Genomic DNA, 23,109 nt, shown 5'->3' on the forward strand with positions numbered 1-23,109 from the left:
TTGAGAACAAAAACCTCTGCTGCAGGAGGAATCACACTCAAAGCAGTCAAACTGGCTGCTAATCAGCAACCAGCAGAAAGAACACACCCTTGCTCTCCACTCTTTACTTATTCAATTAATTCATGACAATTCATGTTTGTCATTTGCAATATTCAGTATTGTCATTTGCACTTCTATCTTAGCTATTTAAAACAGCTAAAGTAACTTTGATAAGTTGCATGAACAATGCAAAAGGAAGACCTGGGGCAACCAGAGTAGTGAGCTCACTATCAAAGTAGCTCCACGTTTTCAAATGAGAAGTAGAAATAACGGAATTGGGTTTTATTTGTCCAAATCATCCACTCACTCAAAGTCTGGATAATTATAATGTATTTCTGGAGCAAAATTTTAAAAAGGGAAAAGTCACTACATTGAGTCTAAGAATATCTGTCACTCCATAACCTATTATTTAGGGAAAAAAAGATGCAAGTTATGATAATAAACATGGCCTGACTTCGCCAGGGTAGATGCCCAATGCAATTAAGTACAACAGACAGGAACTTTACTAAAATATGCATTTTCCTTCTGCCACTGGAATCTTGACATTAAATGTGAATGAAATCTATAACCATAACTTCAAATAGGTCTGTAAATTTCAGAGTGATGCTTGGTGTTCAATACATTAAAAGACCGCAAAATGTATTACTTTTACATAAAACACCACAATCCAGGCAAACCTAAACTAACAATCAAAGAACTCCACAAAGCTTTTCCTTCTTCTTCATTCAGTGAAGGTGGCTAGAATTTTTACTTGAAAAAAAAAAAACCAACAGAAGTTAAATCATCTGATAAAATTATATAGAAAGCCATTCTTAATAGCTTGTGAATGCTGTTCAATATAATAGCATGCCTATTAGGCATAAAATGAACTTTTAAAGATAAAAGACCAGTACATTAAATTTTGTATCTAAACCCAGATAAAAAGGTGAAGTACATTGTATTTATTCAAATACTAATCTCTTGCTACTCAAATACAAAGCAACTCAAAATACTTAAAAGGTTCATTATTCTTTTCTAATTTTTATTGCTTCACTTTGATAGTGGGCATCTTGATATAGTTGTAGAGCAGTGGAACATTTCTGCCTCAACTGAGTAACTGATGGTAAACAGTGTGAAACACCATAAGTATCAAACATTGCCTATTTTGCAACAAATATTTTCTATAACTTATGAAACTATAAAGCATTTAGATAATCGCTTTTCCACCCAAATATTCATGAGTAAATATTCCCTTACAAATCATAACTAGATTACATATAAATTATAAACAGTTGCTAAACTATTACTTTATTAATTTGGATTTTAAGCTTCACTGATTATCCAAAAATATCTCACAAAATGATACCAACTGCATAGATACCATGCAGTAACAATGGTTTCAGCATAAAAGTCTGCTATGCTATAAAGAGAAAAATGTCAACCAAAATATTTTCCCCTGATCAAAGTAATACTAAGTAATCTCTAAAACAAAGTTTTTTCACTTTTTCTCCTGAGGAAGGAGGAAATAAACCGAGCAAAAATATTCCCTGCAAAGAGCAATGAACTTGCTAGAAAAGAGAAATAATTAAAATGAGCAAATGCTAGAATATGATAAACAAAACGAAGAAGCAACAAAAATATTTCTAGTTGTTTCTGCCAAATCTTTTTTCTGTCAATAATTAACAAAGAGTCTGCTATTATAAGCTTCAGATAAATGTTCCTGTTAACCACATCCATAACAAAGGAAAGCACAGATTTTTTCCATGATGACTTAGTTGTCAGCAAATAAGTTTCTGGTGCTTTGGTTTTGGTATTTCTAAAGCCTGTGCCCTTCTTACTAGCCAAAGTGACTGAGAAGCTTATATCTTATTCTCAGAAGTAATCTGGGTACACAGGTGCCAAGTGTTACTTAAGTTTCTTTAAAAAAAATAAATGAAGAAGAGGCCAATACAATGACTGCTTAATACATTGGGGATTGTTACTATCATATATCTTACTGGAGACGCACCAGGCTCCAGCCATGCCACTAATAAATCTGGCCACAATACTAATTGCAATTCATATCAATAAACTTCAGCTCTTTCCAACTAGTCTGCATTTTCTTGATGAAGTGATTTCCATGACTCTTTATCCAGATGTGCCACTCTAAAGCCTAGAAATCTTCCTCACCTTTTAATTTTCTCCACAACCTCCTTTAGTCTGTTCTGCTGACAAAAAAATGAAAGACCTTTCCTACTGACTCCCAGGACCATGATTTCATTCTACCTATTATTAAACAGAATTATTCAGGATGTCATCACTATGAACACTATGCTGAGTGAGAAGTTGACTGCCCATAGGTAAAAATTTAAAATCCTGGTTGAGCACAATGAAAAACAATTTTAGGAACACCCTTCATGGATTTCTTCTAAAGAAAGGAAGGAAATGGAGACTCCTGAGTGAAATACGCAAGTTTTCAGCTGATAAGTTTTGAATTCTATTCTAATCATTCTATTAATGAATGCTTGAAGAGAGAAGGGAAACAATACTATAATTGTTCTGCATTAAATCCCTTTACAAAAAAAAAACACATAGGCTGCTAATTTCTATGCAGTTTATTCATTTATTTTTAAAAGACCAGGGAAGACCTCCTGTACAGGTTCTTGGCTCAAGAAAAGGTTCTAACCAACACACTAGGGACTTGTTTTCTATCTCTCTTACTCTAGCTCAGTATAAGTAGCATTGAACTGAACAAATCTAACACAAGGGGAAAACAAAACAATACACAAAAAACCCACATAGAACTCAGAATTCCTTGGACACATGTTAAACAGCTGTTAACCTCCAATCGTTCAAGCTCATGCACTGATCACAGCATAGGTCTCATAAGCTGTTCAGAGATAGTGTAGAAACTACTATGTGTTGTTATGAAATGCCTTACACCAAAAATTCTCATCCAGCCAGAAGTTTGACATTTTCACATTGCCTAGCAAGAAATGTTTGCCCATCAAGCTTTCACAGTCATATTTTTTTCACTCACCTTGCTCTTACAACATACTCAATGAATCAAAAAGCGTCAACCCTTACTTTGAAAAAGCAATAAAGCACTGAACATTAATTTGAAGATCTGCACTGATCACATACAGACAAAAGCTCTTCTCAGGGTAGACCCAAGAGCTAATGAATTCAGCCTTTCATCTGCTCAACTGCTGATGTAATACAAAAGCAACCTTCTTACACCTTTACAGATCAGAAAGTACCTTGCTTTCCTCCCATCAGAAAATAGGAACAAAAAACCTACATCAAAGGAAAGTTATTCTGTTCACTTTCTCTTGAAAGACATGTTATGAGCACTTCTCAGAATCCAGCAAGACAGAAAGTGTATAGAGAAAGCACAGCTTCTCGACTGAACATTCTGAGTGAGGCTTCCAAAACATCTTAGCTTCTGCCTGGCTCTTTTGCTTATCGCCAGGGAACAACATACTGAAACTCCAGCTTCAGCAGTAGGCTTCAACAGGGCTGCTACAGTGTCAGCTTACTCTGCTCTCTTGGCAGGAATCATTAATGACCTTCACTGAAAAAAGCAAATTCAAGATTTCCACACAGTGCTTGCCTAGTCTCAAGACACAAAGTCATCAACATGGAATTGCTTATAACTCTAAACCACTTCCCCAGTTATTTTTTCCTTTCAGCTTACAATATCCTCTTTTTCAGGATCATCTTGTAAGAAAGCTTGCAGTAGTGAAGCCGCTATCCTCTCAACACTCAAAAAATGGAAGACCCCATGCGTTAACATTTGTGTCTTCTAAAGGATCTTCTACATGAGAAGAAACTGAAGTTATGGTGTCATGTGAAAACTAGCAATCTGTTTCAGAAATGTTCTCTTAAAGTTCTAGAGCTCCCTACCAAGAAGCTCTGTCCAGTTTAACTAGCATTCTATATCTTGCTTCTCACTATGTACAAATGTGAAATGACAGGAAGGGAAATACGCAGCAATGAAGACACTTGGAAAAAGATGCAAGATCTCTGGAGCTGAAAGTACCTTACACACAACAAAGTCTTGGAACAAAGAACTATCCAGCTTGAAATGTGACAAGCATATATTTATAGCTATAAAAAGCATGTTTAAAAGAATCTCACAGAGAATAAAAGGACAAGGAAAGGCATCCTTGCTAAAGTACTTAAAGAAATAAAACAAGTTTTATATGTCATGGTAGTGACATGTCACACATCATTTTCTAAATGTTCTTAATGATGTTTTGTGCCTGGTAGCTGGAGAATAGCAAGCAAATTTATTCAGAAGTCCTAAAATGACAGCAACCATATATTTATTCAAACGTCCTAAAATGACAGCAACCATCTTTTTTCAAGCTGTATAAAAAACAAGCTGTCAGTTTGCATCTACATGACTACAGAACGCTCCAAAAACAATGACTTTGAATAAAGGGCTTTGTTGAACTGATGTTCTACTACCTTCCAAGAGACATTTAGCAGCAGTCTCCAGAGATTCCACTTCTTCCTCCATGATGATGGAATAACAAAAAAACTACTGTATTCACTTCAGTTTACTTCTTAACAGATTGACCTCCAGCTTCATTCCCTAAAAGGTATTATTGATAGCTGATCAGGACTTTTCTTCAGTATTACAGATGAAACCCATCAGTTCTAGAGACCACTGGGTCTTCCACACAAAACACAGATATTGCCCACAGTTGACACAACTTGCCATGAAAAAAATATATACATAATAAAGACTACCTATTGCAGGACCAAGTCAAAATTATGGAAACTCTTATTAAAAGCAGCACAGTTTAAATTTTCCTAATATACAGTAGAGATTAACATAAACTGCATAAAATAATCCAAGTGAAGCTTAACAGTACAATATTAATCATCTTCATTTTTCACTTCAAGTAGCTGCTATTAAAAGAAAAGTTTTAATCCAGTAGAGCTAGAATGTTCTCCCATGATTCAGTCTCACCTCTGTGCTGAGGAAGATAATGGAACAGATCCTCCCTGAAGCTAAACTAAGGTATGTAAAAGAGAAAGAGGTAATATGAGACAACCAACATGGCTTTGCCAAAAGCAAGTCACCAACCTAGTGGCCTTCAACAGTGGCCTAACTGCATCAAAAAGAAGAGCCACTGATGTCACTGTTCTGGACTTCAGTAAGGCCTTTGACAGTCCCCCACAATATTCTTTTTTGAATTTTGAATTGAAAATATTATTTTTTGAATTGAAAATCTATGGATTTGATCAGTTGAACCATTCAATGGAAAAGGAACTGGTTGCAAGACTGTAATCAGAGAATGGCAGTCAGTAGCTCAGTGTGTATGGAGACCAGTGATAAGCAGCGTTCCTGAGGAGTACCTCTATCAATGACATCAACAGTAGGATCAAGCACACCATCAGCAAGTTGCAGATGACACAAAGCTGCATGGTGCAGCTGAGACAACTTAGGGATGAGATGCCTAGATAGTTGCTAGCAGTGGGCCCAGGAAAACCTCATAGAATTCAACAAAGCCACGTAGGTCATGGCAACTGCCACTAGCAGTTGAGGAATACTAGCTGAGGAATGAAAAAATTGAGCACTGCTCAATTTTCAGCACTGATGAAAAGGACTTGGGATACTGGTGGATGGGAAGCCAGACACGAACCAGCAATGCACTAACCCTCAAAGCCCAGAAAACTAACACAATTCAGGACTGCATCAAAAGAAATGTGGCCAGCAGGTGAGGGAGTTGATCCTGACCCTCTTCTCTGCACTGGTGAGAGCTCACCTGGAGTACTATGTCCAGATCTGGAGTCCTCAGTAAGGAAAGATATGAATCTGCTGGACAGCATCTGGAGGAGGGCCACGGAAACAGTCCAAGGGATGCAACACCTCCCCTTTGAGGACAGGTTGAGGGGGCTGGGGTTGTTCAGCATGGAGAAGAGAAGGCTTTGGGGAGACCTGAGAGCAGTCTTTCACTGTCTAAAGGGAGGCTGTAAGAAAGGTGACAATCTTTAGCAAGGTCTGTGGTAACAGGACAAGGGAAGGTTTAGATCGGATGTAAGGAAGAAAGCTTTTATGCTAAGGGTACTGATGCACTTGCACAGGTTGCCCACAGAGGCAGTGCATGCCCTGTACTTGGAGACACTCAAGGTCAGGCTGGACAGGACTCTGAGCAACCTGATCTAGCTGTAGGTGTCCCTGTTCATTGCAGAGGAATTAGATTGGATGACCTCTTAAGAGTCCTTTCCAACTCAAATTACTGTCTTATTTTAAGAATGAAATACAGGTTAAAAAACAGCTGCCTAATCAATTTACAAATAATACGTATTACAGAACACTTAAAAATATATATTTACTAATAGCTTACAGAAACTCCTAAAACTTTCCAGATAGACTCTGTAACGCATTCTACAGTTGCATTCTAGAATGTATCTCCTGAAAGTTTAGGGTGCTTCCCAGACATGTATCAAGTGCACTTTGTGTTTGATCACTGATTAAACACACAAAGTAAGACATCATTAGGGGATAGTAATTTTCCATGTCACAATAGGAGTTTATTGCAAAGTGTATTAAAAATTCTATATGAATTTTAAGACTGTGACAGTTTAATATTTTTACATCACAAAACAAACACATGCTTAGGAATATTATATGAAAAACTACAAAACAACTCCAACATGCTAACTGAAATGTGAATAGCCTAGGTCACTGGGAACAGCTTTCCTTTATTAGGATCTCCCTAGATTCTTCCCATCCCCACACCAATGTGCTTTTGTTGCTGTTTTTTGTCTGTTGTTTTTTTTCCTGTGTTTCTCTTTCTTGTTGGGGGGGGGGGGGGGGGGAGAGGGGAGGTTATCTCCAAAGAACACCTTAGCAGAAGCTATCAGCTTTGACAGAACACCAAAATTCTGGCACTGAATCAGAAATTGACCATTACCATAAAAAGAACTGCTAAATGAGAAACCATGTGCTCAGTATAAAACTAATTTCATGCTTTCAAAAGCACACAGTGGCTTCTAGCAAGATAGTGGCCCTGGGACTTGCAAAGACAGATTGGCTAATACAAATGGTGTGTGCTCCTGATGCAGTCTGCTTAGCCAAGCTTTACATGTACTGGCAGTAAATGGAAATTCTCGAATCTTCTGTCAAACAAATACACACTTATCTATAACTTCAGAGCTGAAAGCTATAAAACAGCTGCCTCATAAATATATTTAGCAGGAAAATGCATGAGCTGTCCTAGTTCCTTATAAAAAAAAAGAACTACAAAAAACACAGCAGTCTTTACCCAGAAAGCACAGGCATTTTTAGCAAGCAAGAAAAACATTTTAATAAATATATTTCAGCTTCTTCCCTTCTTTTATTAAAATATTTACTATCAGAAGATCCAAATACCATCATAGCAGGTCTCACAACAAACTCAACATATTAGCAGAACAATAGTGTTTAATGAGTTTAAACATTTTGAGTGTTCTACTATAGATGAAATTCTCAAACTTTTTAAGAACAGGTACAAAGTTCATTTAGTTTTTGATAATGTTTCTTTCAAGCTTAAAGATTTACTACTACAACTTCACAGACTACCTTCAGCATAGTATCTGTTCCCTTAAACTTACTGCACTAACTCTCAAATTTAACTGATTAGGGAGAAGCGACAGTAATTTTATACCCTTCTGAAAGCAAGCTGTCAGTAGAAATGAATTATCGAATGCTATCTTGGGCACGACAGGTCATAACTTTTAATATTAACAATGACAGACATAGACAACTCGTCAAATCCAGTATAAAATTTATTTCCTTCTTCACTTTCATAGCTTATCTGAAGAATCCAACAGCTCTAGAGCTGTGCATGTAATTATAACTATAATTTGAGATTTAACAAGCCAGAAAGCAAGCTCTTGCAAGGCGTATTCAGTCACACTGTTAATTAGTTTCCTTCTGTAACAATAATACAGCACCATTGACACATTTCAAAAACACTTAAAACACATAAGAAGTCACCTACTGAGAAAATGCCTTCTGCCAACAGCAAGCAAGGAAAGAGAGCTTGCCACATATTTAGAGTTACTTTGAATATTGAAATAAGAACAAATTTATGTATGACATACATTGTTATTTCTCTTATCATTTGCATGGGAGTAACTAAAATACAAATTACATGCACACAGAAATACTGCCAAAAATATAAGCATTCACTACTAATATCATATCACAAACCAAATCACTAAAGATTAATAAAGAAAAAAACAAATAAAACACTCACCTCTACTGGGAAGTCCACCCCACATTATGGCAACAGTATTTACCAAGCTCAAATGGAACTAAGTTACATAAATAAAACTTCCAGTATATGACCAATATGATCTATAGTGCTACAGAGCCTTGGCTCCAACCCTGCTCCTCTGTCACAGTGCACTGGCACACCAGTGCAGCTCCAAACCTTCCCAGATGCTGGCTTATAGCACTGCTCATTGAAAATCCTTCACACGCTGGCAACATTTTAGGGAAGGACAAGCACACTCTGAGTCATTTGTAAAGAAAGCAAAGCAATTTCAGTTCTGTATCTTCATGCAGACGCAAACACAGAGCACTGTTAAAGTAGAAGTCTGAGGTGAATTTATGCTGAGAAACAGGCAACCTAAGCAGTCATTATCAATGCATGAAATCAGCTAGTGATCAAATTCAAACAAACCATAAAAAGGGTATGATTATGAAACACTCCACAGATCCAGCTCCAAACCACACAGAATGAAGAATCATTTATCTAGGCTGTGTAAACGTTAAAAATAGCTCTGTCTCTTTTACAATGAGCACGAGACAAGAGGAGAAGCTGTAGCCTGCATTGTGGTGATTTGCTACTGGAAAAAAATCCAGCAATAAAAATTAATGATTCCTTACTGCTTTTCTAAATAAGATTGATTTACAATTATGCAGATGAACAAATAAGTACTCTTTAATCACATAACTGACAAAGCCTATTAGATTTATACAAATACAATACCTGCTAAAGAGAAGCATAAACGTCTAGAGGAATTTCAGAATACTGACCCATCTGCACAGACTGGCAGATTAAATATTTGTCACCACAAAAAAAAAAATCATCTCCTAAAAGCATGACATTACATAAACAATACCTCTGCCTTTCTAGAACAATAATATTTCATTACTTACTATGAAAAATCTCCATGGCTTATTAAATTCATCCTCCTCCTACTCCCACAGAGCCTTCTCACAGTGTAAATCCTTTTGTCTTTTCAGGTACTTCATATGTTTTCTTTCCCAAAAAAGGTAAGAGGGCATGTGCCACTGTGCACACTCACACCCTCAAAGATTTTAAAATACACAGTGTAATAAGAATCACATATAATTATGAATCAAGTTTACAAATAAAGACACAGGGGCTTTAATTATAATACCTGCACAGTTATACAAACATAGTACTGTGTCATGAGACATCTATGAAAGAAATTTTGGCAGGATCTGTTCCTAGATGAGGATACTTACTATACAGAGTATCTGATCTACTTTTGAAGGATAAGTAAAACAAAAAACAAAACCAAAAACTCAAAAGTAAACAAACAAACCCCACTAACTTCTTTTTTAATTATTTCATTCATTTCTGTATTCAATCATAACTGAAAAGACACACTGAATTAAAATGATAACTTTGCACTTTCTAAGTGCAAAACCATGGCAGGTTAACAGGTTTTTGGTGGTTTTTGTTGTTGTTGTTAGTAATTAGATGTTCTAGAGCTCATATCTCTAACATCAGTTCTTTACTACAATATAACTGCCTCACAAGAGAGATTATAAACCATCAGCAAAGGAATTCTGCAGAGTTTTTGATGCATGAATATAGTTACACACACTCACGTCCTAGGGGCTAGTGCAACAAGTGGCAACGTTTGTAACCAATTCCATTTTGAAACCTCCGCCATTCCACCTAAAACAAATCCTCCCATAAGCACTTTTTTTTTCCCCGCCAGGCTACTCACATACCAAACTGGCATAGAAGTGTCATTCATGTACTCACTGCCTCCAAGAGGATGACGCGAGCACTGCAGGTAAATCACTGTTCTAATATCCACTGATAACTTGAAACAAGCATGTTTTGTTTTCTCCTTACACTTTTTAATGTTTTGCTTTAAATCAATATATCATCACTTAAAAAAAATACAGCAGAAAAATAGAAAGCCACCTCAATGAAACAATGATAAAATTTCCCAATATATTCTTGCAGATTATCAATGACAGTCTGACTTTTTTTTAATCTTTACCTGTATTTTCACAATGCAATTACTCAAACACAGAACAAAATACTATAGAGAGTAAGTCACTATTAGCAAATTAGACCATTTTTAATGTCAGCTCTGCCCCTAGATATTCACTCTCATCATTGACCTTTTGTAAGAAGTATCAAGAGAATATAACCAATCCAAATTTCCTTAATTTCAGAGCAACTAATTCCAACCAATCATAAGAAAAATAGTCATCATTTAACATAAATGTGTTTCATGTTCCAAGAAGAATGTTAACTTAACAGTACATCATATTTCCTAAGTAAATTGTGGGAGATACTCAAGTGACAGAAATAACGTGGAGTACCAAATGCAGCTTTGTTCAGAAGAACACAGGATAAGAAAGAAGTCAGTTTACAATGCTGTGAGAAGTAAAATACTAAGTTTCTCAACAGCTCACTAATCTAAGTTACACTACAAGAGTATAACTTCATTTTTTTCAATTATATCAGAGGAATTAATTTATCTCTTCTTTCAAGTCTCTGATCTTTGGTTCTGCCAAAGAGACAGATTTTGCCCAGAAGAAGACAGCGAAGAGGAAGGGCAACTCCCTTTCTCACAAAGCCAGAGGAAGAATGCTCCCTGTCACCGCTCCACTTTGTGCCTCCTCAGCAGTATCTTTTCCTAAAAGGGCTATAGGCAACCGAGAGTGAATGCAGAACAAAAGCCAGCCTTACACAAGTATGAAAAAGGTTTGGGCACAATACAACAAAGAGTAAACCCATAGTGCTTTCCCATTATCCTCCACAGACTTGCACACTTCTTCCATAGCTACACACACAGGAGTTGAGGATGATACAGCTCACCAATTTTTTTCAAGATACTGTAGATTGCTGCTTAGCATCCCTCTGTGTACTTGCTAGAGTAATTAATAAACATTTTCTGTAATATAAACTAGATTATCCTTGTTTATTTTATTCCAGAAAAATGATACATATGTGCTGACAACGTATTTTAGGGTCCAGTTTAAGAAGCTTAAAGCTAGTAAAAATTCTGTTCATCATTTAGCTGGCACAAAGCAATTCAGATGGCAACTACATGGCAGAAAGCAAGTCTGAGTCCAGCTTTGGATTCAAAACTACATGCAAAGCTGTCCATCTAGGATGTGGTTCTCAGGCAATCAGAAAAACAGGGAAAAACTCCACTGAAATAGGAGTAACAAGCTGCAATTTCCTTTGGTTGCAACAGACCATGACTTAATCCATGGTTTCTTCATGGATTCTTCATTCCTCATTGCTGATTCTCTGAAGTTGCACTGAGCTCATCCCTTGGCAAGGTGATTTCTTTACCATTCTGTAAAAAAGTCTTCTTCACACACTTTTACTGGGTGTGGGCATGAACATGTAAAGGCTACCTGAAATATTCTCAGAACCATTTCTTGAAGTTTACCAGTAGTCTTTGTTTGTTTACTTGTTTTCTTTAAGTCAGATACTTAGAAAATTAATTATTAGTTTAAATGAGATCTCTAAGAAGGCCCTTGTCATTGGCATAGCTAGAGGGACTTCCTAAGTCAAGAATTTAATTTGAAAACCCAGTATTATAAGTTACCTGTATAGGCCATAGATCTTGTAAAGTATGTGCATCCAAAATGCTATTTTCACGTTTTTGTTGCTCTCCTTCTTATTTTTGAAGTCTTAATAAATATATACATATATAAATAATTTCAGTTATTTATACTATGTTTTGGGTTTTTTTAATCTGCAACCCAAGACAGTTCCTCTTCACTCAAAGCCACACAGGCAAGCCAAGAGGTTTGACACTATTCAGAGTGCTTTATCTGTAAGCCTCACAGCCTCCATTGCCTTGAATGGATGCCCAGACTTCCTACATAACACAGCACCACACAAGACAGCAGAGCAGCTCTAATTTCTGTTGCCAAAAGTGGAAAAAAATTAAAACAAAAGCCCAACTTTTCCATACTCCCTTGCTCTCCTCCCGTGCCTAGGACACCAATCGAGTGGGGAGCGGAGTGTGCGCTCTCCAAGGGAGAACTGAGGCGAACAGAACGACGCCGTTCAAAAAGCTGCTGCAGCACCCATTAACAAACAGCTCATGATCGCTCAGCCCGCAGACTGAACAGGCAGGCTGACGGCAGCAGGCAGCACGCATCGCTGCGGAACGCGGCGCAGGCTGCAGCCCCACCTGCTGGGCGCGGGCACGGCTTGCACGCCCCCGGCCCGTGCCCTCGGCAATCGGCTGCTGGAGGGAGACCAGCAGTCTGAAATAAGCAGCACAAGACGCCTTCCAGGCGGTACAGGCTTCTCTCTCCAGGCACCCAACTTTTAAACACCAAGCTAAAGAAACTGAGGCGCTTACTTGACGATTCACATCACCAAGCGTTTTGTTTCAGATAGTTCATTTCTTGATTCATTCAAATGTGCAGTTTGTACAAGATAAACAAAAACAGCTTTTGATTTTTGCTTCTACTGTTTTAATTTTAAATTGCTGTGAAGAGATTGACTTGGAGGTAGAGGCACAAGTAGTAAAACTGTGTAGATTCACAATTTCAAAAGATATTATTCACCATGACTGGACAAATTCACCCTTATTATTAAGAACTAGCTTGTAAGTTATGAAATATTTTAAGTCCAAATATATATCCCATCATCTGTATACTGTAGAGTATTATTGCCAAGGACTGGGATTCCAGGTCCCTAGTCTTAGGAAAATTTTCAATAAGGACTATAACTTAAAGTTATGAGCAACAATTTGAGGTTATAACTGTAAAACATATTGGAGGCCAAAAATTAAAAGGATGCATTATAACATCCTGGGACCGCTTGTCACAGAAGGGACTTCAAAAGAAAAGGAATATGAAAATACACCTAATGACTCATTTGTGTCCATCTGTGTTTGGAAGAAAGCCCACCAGCAGCCAAGGAGGCTGGAGGTGGTGCAGAGATGGATCAGTTCTGTTGCACAGGCTCAAAACAGACAGGTCTGTAAACTTGGTCTCTATATTCTGCACATTCTCTATCACCTTGACAGGAATATTATTTATTTTACATTCATCTTATGAAGACAGAGGAAAAACTTCACCATTAGATTAGCAGAAAGCTGCAACTGCTCACCAACTGGTTCATCAGTGGGGTATGTAGTTTTAACAGTGAAGCATGAGAAGGGCTATTTGCTTTCTTCACACGTGGAGTCAAGTCTGTTCATTGGTGAGGTGAGATGAACAGAATTGTTCTCTCACCATCTGCACAATTAATTGTTTACAATGTTAGCCAAAGAAACAGAAAGGCAGACTCCCATTAAAAGGGATAATAACACTCCAGAGGAGATGGATTAAAACTGATAATACCTGGATAATATCAATTTATAAGAAAATTAATTTCTACTTATTTTTGAAAGGTGTTCTTTGAGAATGACATTTTGTTAAACGCTGTTCCTCCAGAGTCTCTTAAGCATTATATTAAACTGTCTATGCAAGACACTTTTTTCTTCTAAATGCTTATGACACTACATGCCTCAGTATGAAAAAAGCATACCTATTTCAACGTGCACTGGGTAGATTAGCGTAAGGTTCTAAATCAGTAGCATGTGATCTCATACATAGATAAATGAATAAAGCATACTGCTAAAATGAAACAAACAAAAAAAACAACAGCAGTTTTAACTCCTATGCCATATGGTAATCACAGAGTGCACATTCCACCAAACTTAAAATTTGCTGCAGCATTTTTTTTATTTATTTGTCTCAGAATCAGAAGTATGATTTTCTGTACCCCTATTAAAAAGCATTATTTATATCTCACATTAAGATCAACCACAGCCCTCTTCCACACTACAGAATTTAAAACAAGATAAAAAACCCAACCACTCAAATGTTGTTTAACAAAGTAAATGGAAGGGGAAAAAAAGAAAATACCTACTTCAACTATCAGTAAGAAAAGCATCCTCAAAGTGCTCTAACAAATTTTCTTCAGTGTTTTGGGAACATCACAGGAAAAGGATAGTCCTGCAGCAAAATCCTTACACACTGAACATCAAAGCAACAGACCATCTGGCATACCAGGACTCCTTAAAAAAAAGGGGGAGTTATTTTATTCCCCTAAATAAAAAGGGAAGCAGAGTCACAATATCCTTTCCCTTACAACTGCAGAAATTCAGATTATTTGTTCAGTATGTTCTTGCACCTATAACACTTAGAGAAATAAGGAAAGAATACATTTTTTTCTCATAATACATATAAGCCAAGTCTTAAAAAAGAGAAAAATAAAGAGTAGGTGTTTTAATATACTTTGCAACTTCTCATACTGCTTGGGCAAAATACACCTAGTAGGAATGGGGGACTTTTGTTTTGCCCAGTTAATAAGTAGTACTGTTTCCAATTACTACTCACTTGAATGAGAGCAATTAAAACTCAGACCATTAAATGTAGAAAAGTTAATAGCCACAGCTCCTCCTTTTCTACCAGTATATTTCTTTAAAAGTTTATCCTGCACATACAGCATTCTTTTGAAACTTCATTTTTTGGGAAAAAAAAAAAAACAAGGATGACAAATGCATGACTCTTTGAAGCTAGTACAACTACTTTTAAATATGCCATAATCTCAACTACATAAGGCCCAACCCAGTCATTAATCATGCACTGATATAACACTGCTTCAATAAAATCAGCTTCACAGGAGATGAAATACACCAGTAATTCTCAATATGACAAAATATTAATTGCTAGTTTTAATCTATATTACGTTTAAAGTTTATGCTAGGTGGGGAAGGTAGAGTTTAAAATTTTCCTTAAGTTTCTCGACCAAAATCCAACATTTCTTACTGATTGCGTACCTGTGCTTGTACTTGCAAACAAGGTGCCAGGAACTGTACTTGTAGGGAGCTTTCCATTATTTAGTTGCTTCACTCTTTTCAGGTGAGACTTGCCATTGTAATGAACTTGAGCTTGTGCTGCAGAGTTCAGCTGTATATTGCAAACTTCGCAGAAGGAAAATAGTATCTTCTTTTTTTCTCTGCCTAGTTGATAGTCCTGTCTGTCACTTTTCAATCCTTTTTCTTCAGAGCTCCGTAGAACAGCTGGCTGATTCATAATCCCATCTTCAAAGACACGTTCAGGACTTAATGGACGCTTCATACCTGCAAAACAGAAAGAAAAATATTACTGGAAGCAAACTGGTAATGCTTAATACCAAATCAGTACTTTTGTTTTCAAAATGCAGTAGAACAAACCAAAAACCAATTCTACTACATAAGCTTCCACATTGCAGGAGCATCTCTTCATAGAGAAATGCACGCATTTGTGACACTCCTCAGAGGCAAGAAATAAGCTAGGTGGTATCTAAGACTCCACACCCAGTGACAACTCAGAACTCATTACTCCATGCTGCAAGCTCTCTGTTTTAAAGCAGGTTAATTATTACCATCCCAGCAGAGGTTAAGATCATCTTTGTATAGAGTCATTAGTGTTGGAAAGGATCTCAAAAAAATCATCTAATCCAACAGCCTACAGACCACCAAATACATTAAAACATATCCCTGGGTACTTCATCTACATATCTCTTGAACACCTCCAGAGATGGTGACTCCACCACCACGCTCAGCAGCCCATTCCAGTGCCTGATCATTCTTTCAGATACGTTTCTTCTAAAATCCAGTTTTGAACCTCCCCTGGTTCAACTTGAAGTCGATCTCTCTCATCTTATCATTAGTTACCAGGAGAAGAGGGTAATTCCCAATAAACCACAACCTCCTTTCACGTCATTGTAGAAAGCAATTAATTCTCCCTGAATCTCCCCTTCTCCAGGCTCAAAAAATCCCAGTTCTTTCAGCCATGCTTCATAATACTTGTGTTCCAGACCCTTCACCAGCTTTGTTGCTCTTCTCTGGGCACACAAACCCATTTCTTCTGTCACAAATGCAAATGGCATTTCTTCTGTCTCATTACAAACTGGTTCATGAGCTTTTGACTTCCCTGTGCCCGTAGTATTAACTGCTGCCCCAAGTACAATTATTCAACCAAAAGAATTTTCTTAATGATTAAAGAATGATTGAGAATACAGTAAAATATTCAATGAGACTAATGAACACTATCCAGTAATTTACACCCAAAACTTAAGCTCTCATACAAGTATTAAGACATCCATGATAGCAGTCTATGTAGATGTCTATAATTGACTCTCCACTCCTTTACTATTACAGCTGTAATACAGAGAAATGTCAGCTGAAAGTTCTTCTTGTGGGAACTAAGCAAATGAAGAGCAAATGGCAGTCCCTGGACAAAAGCCTGAAATATCTGAAACATGCATTTGTCCCTAGAGAATAAATACTCATCATGATAAATGAACTACACCAAACAAAGAACTTGTTCTTTGTTTTGTTCCCACAAGATAAAAAATATTAAATGTATTTATACATAGTTGTGTGAGTCTGTAGATACACAAATGGTTTGTTTAAGGTTAAAGGGTTATTGATATGGAGCAATGGAGTACATCATCACATTCCTTACTCTAGCTCATGCTTAAAACGCTAGTATTTGTACAAACTCCTCCCCAGACATGAGACATTCTTCCAGTATTTTAAGTCAATGGAGTTTGTAGTCATGTATCTGTTTCACACAGCTCCCAGTTCAGTCATCAGATGAACAACAACAACAAAAACAAACAGTACATTCATTAAGATGTATGTCAAATATTAAAACTAAAAAACATTACTGCAGGTTCCAGGTACCTAATTGCTTTTTAAAACACATAGGAGCAGATCCTGAAAACCTAGGCCAGATGCTGTCAGACTAAATCATTTAAGCAGAAGTATCATACTTCAAGGCAAGCAACCAAGATCCTCAACTCTGCTGAGTATAAATGACATTTTCATCTGAAAATTTAATTAGCTCAAAGCTTCAGCATTTGTTACTTTTCAGCACGTTTTTAAACCATAAACAACTTCCCATTGCACCCTTTGTTTTACGATTTCTATTATTTCAGTTTTACATTGCTGCTGTAATTTTTATTCTCTAAAGTAAAGGGCTGTGGGGAAAAAAAATTACATTATGTTGTCTTTTAAATTCTAACAATAGAAAAAAAGATTTAATAAAATAGGTAACAAATCAGCTTGTCAGATTTCATAGCTTTGTTGGCAGAAAGCAAGTAGTGATTCAATGTGTAATTCAATAATTGTCTCAATAATTCACTAAACTTTAAGCTCTTTATGAAACTCCATTAGTGTGGATGCACTTAAAAGTGGCAGAGGCTTGTATCTGCACTGGGAAGTGATGGGGCTCAGAGGGACAGATGCTCAGTGCTTACAGCTGGAGTGGAGTGCCTCCAGCAGCACTGCAACCTGACAAGCAGGTACTTTGGGAAACAACAGTGTAGCAATGAATTAAGCAACTGTCACTGGATCTTGGGACACACACTCTCAGACAGCACAGCTTAGTTTAATTTCACCCAAAACAGTGAAATATTTCAGTTGGCAAAGTCTGAGACAGCTATGCAAGATGCACCAAAGCAAAGCGAGCAGGGAAAAATGAGAAGAGTTCCTCAAAAGTACATTTCCAAGGTGACCCAAACTGTTTTTTTCAGGTAGGTATCTCCAGAAAAAGCAAGAATGTAGCAACGACTTGAACACTGCATCTACATCCTAATGCAATACCCCAGCAGCCAGGCCAGCAAGAAAACCCATCTTCACACAAAACGAGAAGTCAAAAATACACAAATTGAACAGTTTTAAACTCATGTTAATACAAAACACCATCTTGGCTACATTAATAAAGAACAAGTAAGAAATACAAAAAGCAATATTTTGCTAGAATTAAAAATCACAAGCTGAACGTTCAAAATAACTGACTGCTTGAAGCTGTCTAAATTAAAAGGAAATTTGGCCGCAGAAAGCATTAACCTCCCCACAGCTGCAGGGGGCAGCATTTGCAGAGCACTTCAGAACCAGTACCTGCATCAAGCACCTCCAGACTGGCTGCAGGAGCACAAGTGGCTCCATGCTCTGATGGGTCCAAGGATGAAGAGGACCTGCATTTGCAGCCAAGGACCAAAGCCAACAGCCCTCAAAAGCCTGTCTGTTCCCATGCAGAAATTCCTGTCTTCCTCTTCTTGGAATGTGAGACCTGAACATTTGGTACAGCAAAGCACTTCAAATAACATGACATAATCAGAGGCAAAACCACGCTCCTGCCTGCTGCAATGAGCCAAGAGAACTCCATGCCTGCACTGAATGAGCACACGGGTGGCTTCCAGGACTAACTGGGGAACTGCACCATCTTTAGAAACTGATGCAGGCATCTTCCCAACCTGTCTTGCAGCCAAGAATGGTTCAACACACTGCGAACATGCAGGCACAGTCACAAAACACCTTCCTTTCCTGTCTCAAATTACTCTCAGAGAGAACTGCTCAACTCTGGGCCATTTCTGTAGATACTGTGAAGTACCTGACATATTTAAAATGTCATTTGTAAAGATACTTCAGTATAGGCAGCCTTGTACAGTGTCTTTCACAGTGAAAATGGTGGCGGCAAATATCCGCTATGACCTCACAGCAGAGGCACCTTTAATACAACAATATAGCTTCTACCATAACTGATCGGTTTCTGTGGTGTATATATCTGTCCAAAAAAACAACAAAAAAAAAATAAACCAACAAAAAGACCCACACACTCTAAAGACAAAAAAATATTATTATATGAAAGGTCTTCAAATTTTACCTCCTTTCTTCTTTAAAGTTCTGGTTGGAAAAACACCTTTAAAAATCTCTGCTGAAATGTCCTGGCTCTAAAATACAAGAATGGTTGGCACTCAATCAGCATAATCTCAACATGAATGCAGATGCATATCTCAGGAGATACTCTTCTAAAGAAAGGTTACCTGAATGCTTAGCACTTCTATGAATGAGACTTTTACATGAACTTATACAAAACCAGCCTCACAAATGTAACTTGGACATTCTTCCTATCCTCTAAACTTGCATAAATTCAAGTTGTTAGGAAGTTTTTTTCTTCCCTCTTCCCCATTAAGAAAAAATAAAAATTAAAAAAAAAAGTCTTTTACTACAGAGATTCTGAGAACTCTGAATAGTATTTATTCTTATTCACTGGGAGTCAGATAGGAAATTAGTTTAGTTCCATTTAGTTCCTGAGGCTCTTGCACAGCTCACTAACGTTATCATGTAACAGGCAGTTACATGAGACTACAGTCAGTGAGTTGAGAATGAAGAGAAGTTATATGATTGTCGTACTCTACAAAATCAAAAAGGTCCATTTAGAGTAACTGTTATCTACGGGATATTGAAATATTTAGAATAGGTTTAAGACTAAAAAAACCAACTCATTCATTAAAAGTGAGAAACAATGGAAGTTATCATATGGGTGAAATACAACAATAGGTCAGTACATCTGCGATAGTCTGGGCAAATTTACCAGTTGCTTATGTTTGTATTCAATTCTACATAAATACTTACTTGAAAAATAAGAGTTTTATAGGAGACATTTTGAGTCCTTAAAGAATGTGTCATTTTCAAACAAAACAACTGAGTTCATAATTAAGAGGATACATCTATACGTATTACATATAGTATCTCCTAACCAGTTTTAGGAGAGCTGATCCTACATTTAGCTCAGCTTTAAACAGTAATTTAAATGAGCAAAGCTTTTCTATAATGCAAATACACTTTCCCTAGAATGTGCAAAATATTGCCAATGTATGTAGGTTGCTCCAAAAGTAATGCTTCCTATTCATTTAACTTGGAAAGTACAACAAAGAACACAGTAACACTGTTTGATAGAGCAAATTATTAGCTACAAAACGTTATTTTTCAGTATAGTTGCTACCATTAGCTATGCATTTGTGCCAGAGATGAACAGGAGCTTGCATGCTGTGCTCATGAAAATCTGCACTGGCTGTCCAGAACAAGGCTCACCTTTTGTTTCACTGTAACCACTGCTGAAACACACCACCACCTGCTTCGCTGTGCTCACACTCAGTATTTGGTATCCATATGCATTCAGTAAGAGTCAACGAATGTCGATGGGTGTCAACTTTTCCACACAGAGGAATTCAGTGACACACTTTGCTTCATATGCGTTTCCATGTCAGATGCCATTCTGTCAGCCTGCTCCTCTCCTACCATCTGTCACATGGTAACAAAACATTCAGGTGATACTGGTGAGAAGGTTCAACCTCTACTGCCACACCACCAACATCCACCTCTGTTGTCATGGGCCAACATAATGAAACAGGAGGCATTACTTTCAGAGCAGCACCTGCACATGCATATATCTTCACTTAGAAGACAAAAATTGTTGTTCCAAACATGTAACAAACCAAATCTGCACCAGCTTTATAACTTGGACATGAATATATCGAAACTGTGAACTTTTAAACCTGCACTATTTTGAACCCAACCTTGACAAAATCTCCCATATGTTTAAGGGACCAGTTTCCTTTCAGCATGTTCCTCTTCCTTTTGGTACAAATCAAAACACAGAACCGCCCTGTTTAATCTTTGTCTTGTTCTGAAATGTTGTAATGCCAGCCCCCCAAAAATAATAAAAATACATTATTACATACAGGATTGTCATTCAAGAGAGCTATTTATTTTTTATCTTTCAATAGAGCAACAGATTTGGCACCTTTCCTAGACAAAACTGATCGCAGGGATTGGGTCCTAAAAACAGTTGAATTCACCTTTGTTCAGTTACTAGTACAAGTACTGCATATTGACTCAGCTCCCTATTGACATCATCCTCATTTTGCCTGAATCTGTGTCTCAAATTCTCTGCTCTGTGTAAGGCAACAGAAGAGCTTCATATTAAAAACAACTGGCTCTAGCTCAAAAGTCAATACAATTATTTTCAAGTTTATTATTTAATGCATAACCCATTAATGCTTTCATTTAAGACTAACAGATGTAATTTGTTTCAGAGATCACAGAATGACTTGGGTTGGGAGGGACCTTGAAGATCCCACTTTTGTATTTGCACCCACTTTTGTATAACCTGGATAGAGACTTAACAAATAGTGAGCTGAACAGCAGTCAATAGATGCCAACCACAAATTCAAATACGCTATCAGGAATCATGATACCATGAATCACCCTGAAGTGACTCACCCATTACAAAGATAATGCCATATCATTGTAGCTGTATTTACTCAATTACTTGGAGAACTAGACACAATTAAAATTTGAAAAGTGAGAACTTGAAAACAAGAACAAAAAGCAGGAAATGAAGAACATCTCTGTACATTAGAAAACATCCAACTGATCAAAAAAATCCAGGTTCATAAAGGGACCATATGACATACTCATCTTTCACATGTACTTGTAATTCTGCTCATTTCTCTTGCAGAATCAAGTTTTTGGGTTCCCTCCAACTCAGGATATTCTATGACATTAAGTTCTTCTATTTCAAACCAGACATACTCCATTTTACTCTGATCAAAGTCATATTCATACCACTTCCTCACACAACAGCTCTTAGATATTCCACCAAGATGTTACTGGACTAAAAACTTTTTCCCCATCACTCTTCATCCTGTGTACAGAACAGATCTGTCTGAATACATTCTGCAAGCAATACCACAGCAAGAATAAATTAGTGATTTATGACACCACATTAAAATTCTTAGTTGTCACAAGATACCCTGTTTGGATTTCTGAAACCACACCTGCTCACCCTCTTTCAGCTGAGAGAGAAATCTAAGCATGGACATTCTTTAAATGTGAAGCCCAAGGCAATTAGCCTTTCAATTTAGCTAATTTACTTTTGAGTTGTGCTTTCCGTGGAGCTACTAAGTATAACATATAGAATACTGCAGTAGGTGAAAATGTGCAAATCTTTACTCAAAGGAAGTAAGCTTTTGGTTTCCCTAATGAATTAGTGATGGTTACATGAAGCATTCTTTTCCTAACTGCTGGTCTAAATTTTTGCAATGCTCATTCCTAATTAAGTTCATACTTCAAAGAAGCACTATGCTGGAAATATGATTAGAATACCAGCCCTGTGTGGATCTCTGCCTGGTAAGCAAAATAGAAAACTTACTCTAGCCATTCATGTAGTGCAAAGAGAATTTTCTTTGTTAACCTTTGGAAATTGTCAAATGACTTATGGAAGGAAGAAATATAACAATGTAAAAAGCCAATTAATTTTTAAATTTTCAAAAAGGTTTAGTCAGACAAGTGGGGGGAAAAAAAAAGAGAATCAATATAGCCTTGTGCTGTACACTGCATAAGCACCTCCTATGAGGAAAAGCTACATATGCAGACAGATGAACCGTCTGTGCCTAATCTGGGGTCTCACACTGGAGCACAGTTCCTCAATTCTGCCATAAAACACTCAAAACAAAACAAGCAAACAAAAACCCCAAACAGTTCAAATACATCCAAAGCACTGTCTAAAAGAAACTCACTAGAACAGCTTTGGAGAAATCTTATGACCTTTCTTAGATTTTTAGACAGTATTTCCCAAACACAGATAAACTATGGAGAGGCATATGGTTTATACCATCTGGGCAACAAGTTCTATTGGGATACTGTGGTGAACAGCATATGCATAGTGCCTCGTACTCAGTATCCTACAGTGTTAAAAAAGCACTAGAGACTATTTTGAAGCCAACCTTGAAAAATCTCCCATATGTTTAAGGGACCAGTTTCCTTTCAGCATGTTCCTCTTTCTTTTGGTACAAATCAAAACACAGAACTGCCCTGTTTAATCTTTGTCACCTTCTGAAATTCCTCAAGGAGGCATCACATTCTGCAGTGTCCCCACCTGTCAAACTATTTACTATTTCAACTTCTATGTCCACCAACTCTTACTTCTTTCACTTGCTCACAAAGCATGCATTTTGTTTAAAAGCTACAGTA

At 37.2% G+C, this 23,109-nt stretch overlaps 1 protein-coding gene across 2 annotated transcripts in view; it reads right to left on the reverse strand.

Annotated features, from left to right (window-relative positions):
* ZNF385B (zinc finger protein 385B) overlaps nucleotides 1–23,109 on the reverse strand; it is a 140,654-nt gene that overhangs the window by 96,188 nt on the left and 21,357 nt on the right. Inside the window, exon 2 of one of the 2 annotated variants that reach the window (XM_065750485.1) lies at nucleotides 15,079–15,381. In XM_065750485.1, coding sequence (XP_065606557.1) covers nucleotides 15,079–15,379 — 301 coding nt within the window. In that variant the 5' untranslated portion in view covers nucleotides 15,380–15,381. Of the gene's footprint in view, nucleotides 1–8,255; nucleotides 8,291–15,078; nucleotides 15,382–23,109 lie in introns of those variants that run through there. The other variant, XM_065750486.1, reaches the window with a different exon arrangement.

The sequence above is a fragment of the Cyrtonyx montezumae genome, unplaced genomic scaffold (genome assembly GCF_038088225.1).
Source record: "Cyrtonyx montezumae isolate F1298 unplaced genomic scaffold, pur_monq_1.0 scaffold_7, whole genome shotgun sequence".
Classification (NCBI taxonomy): Eukaryota; Metazoa; Chordata; class Aves; order Galliformes; family Odontophoridae; genus Cyrtonyx; species Cyrtonyx montezumae.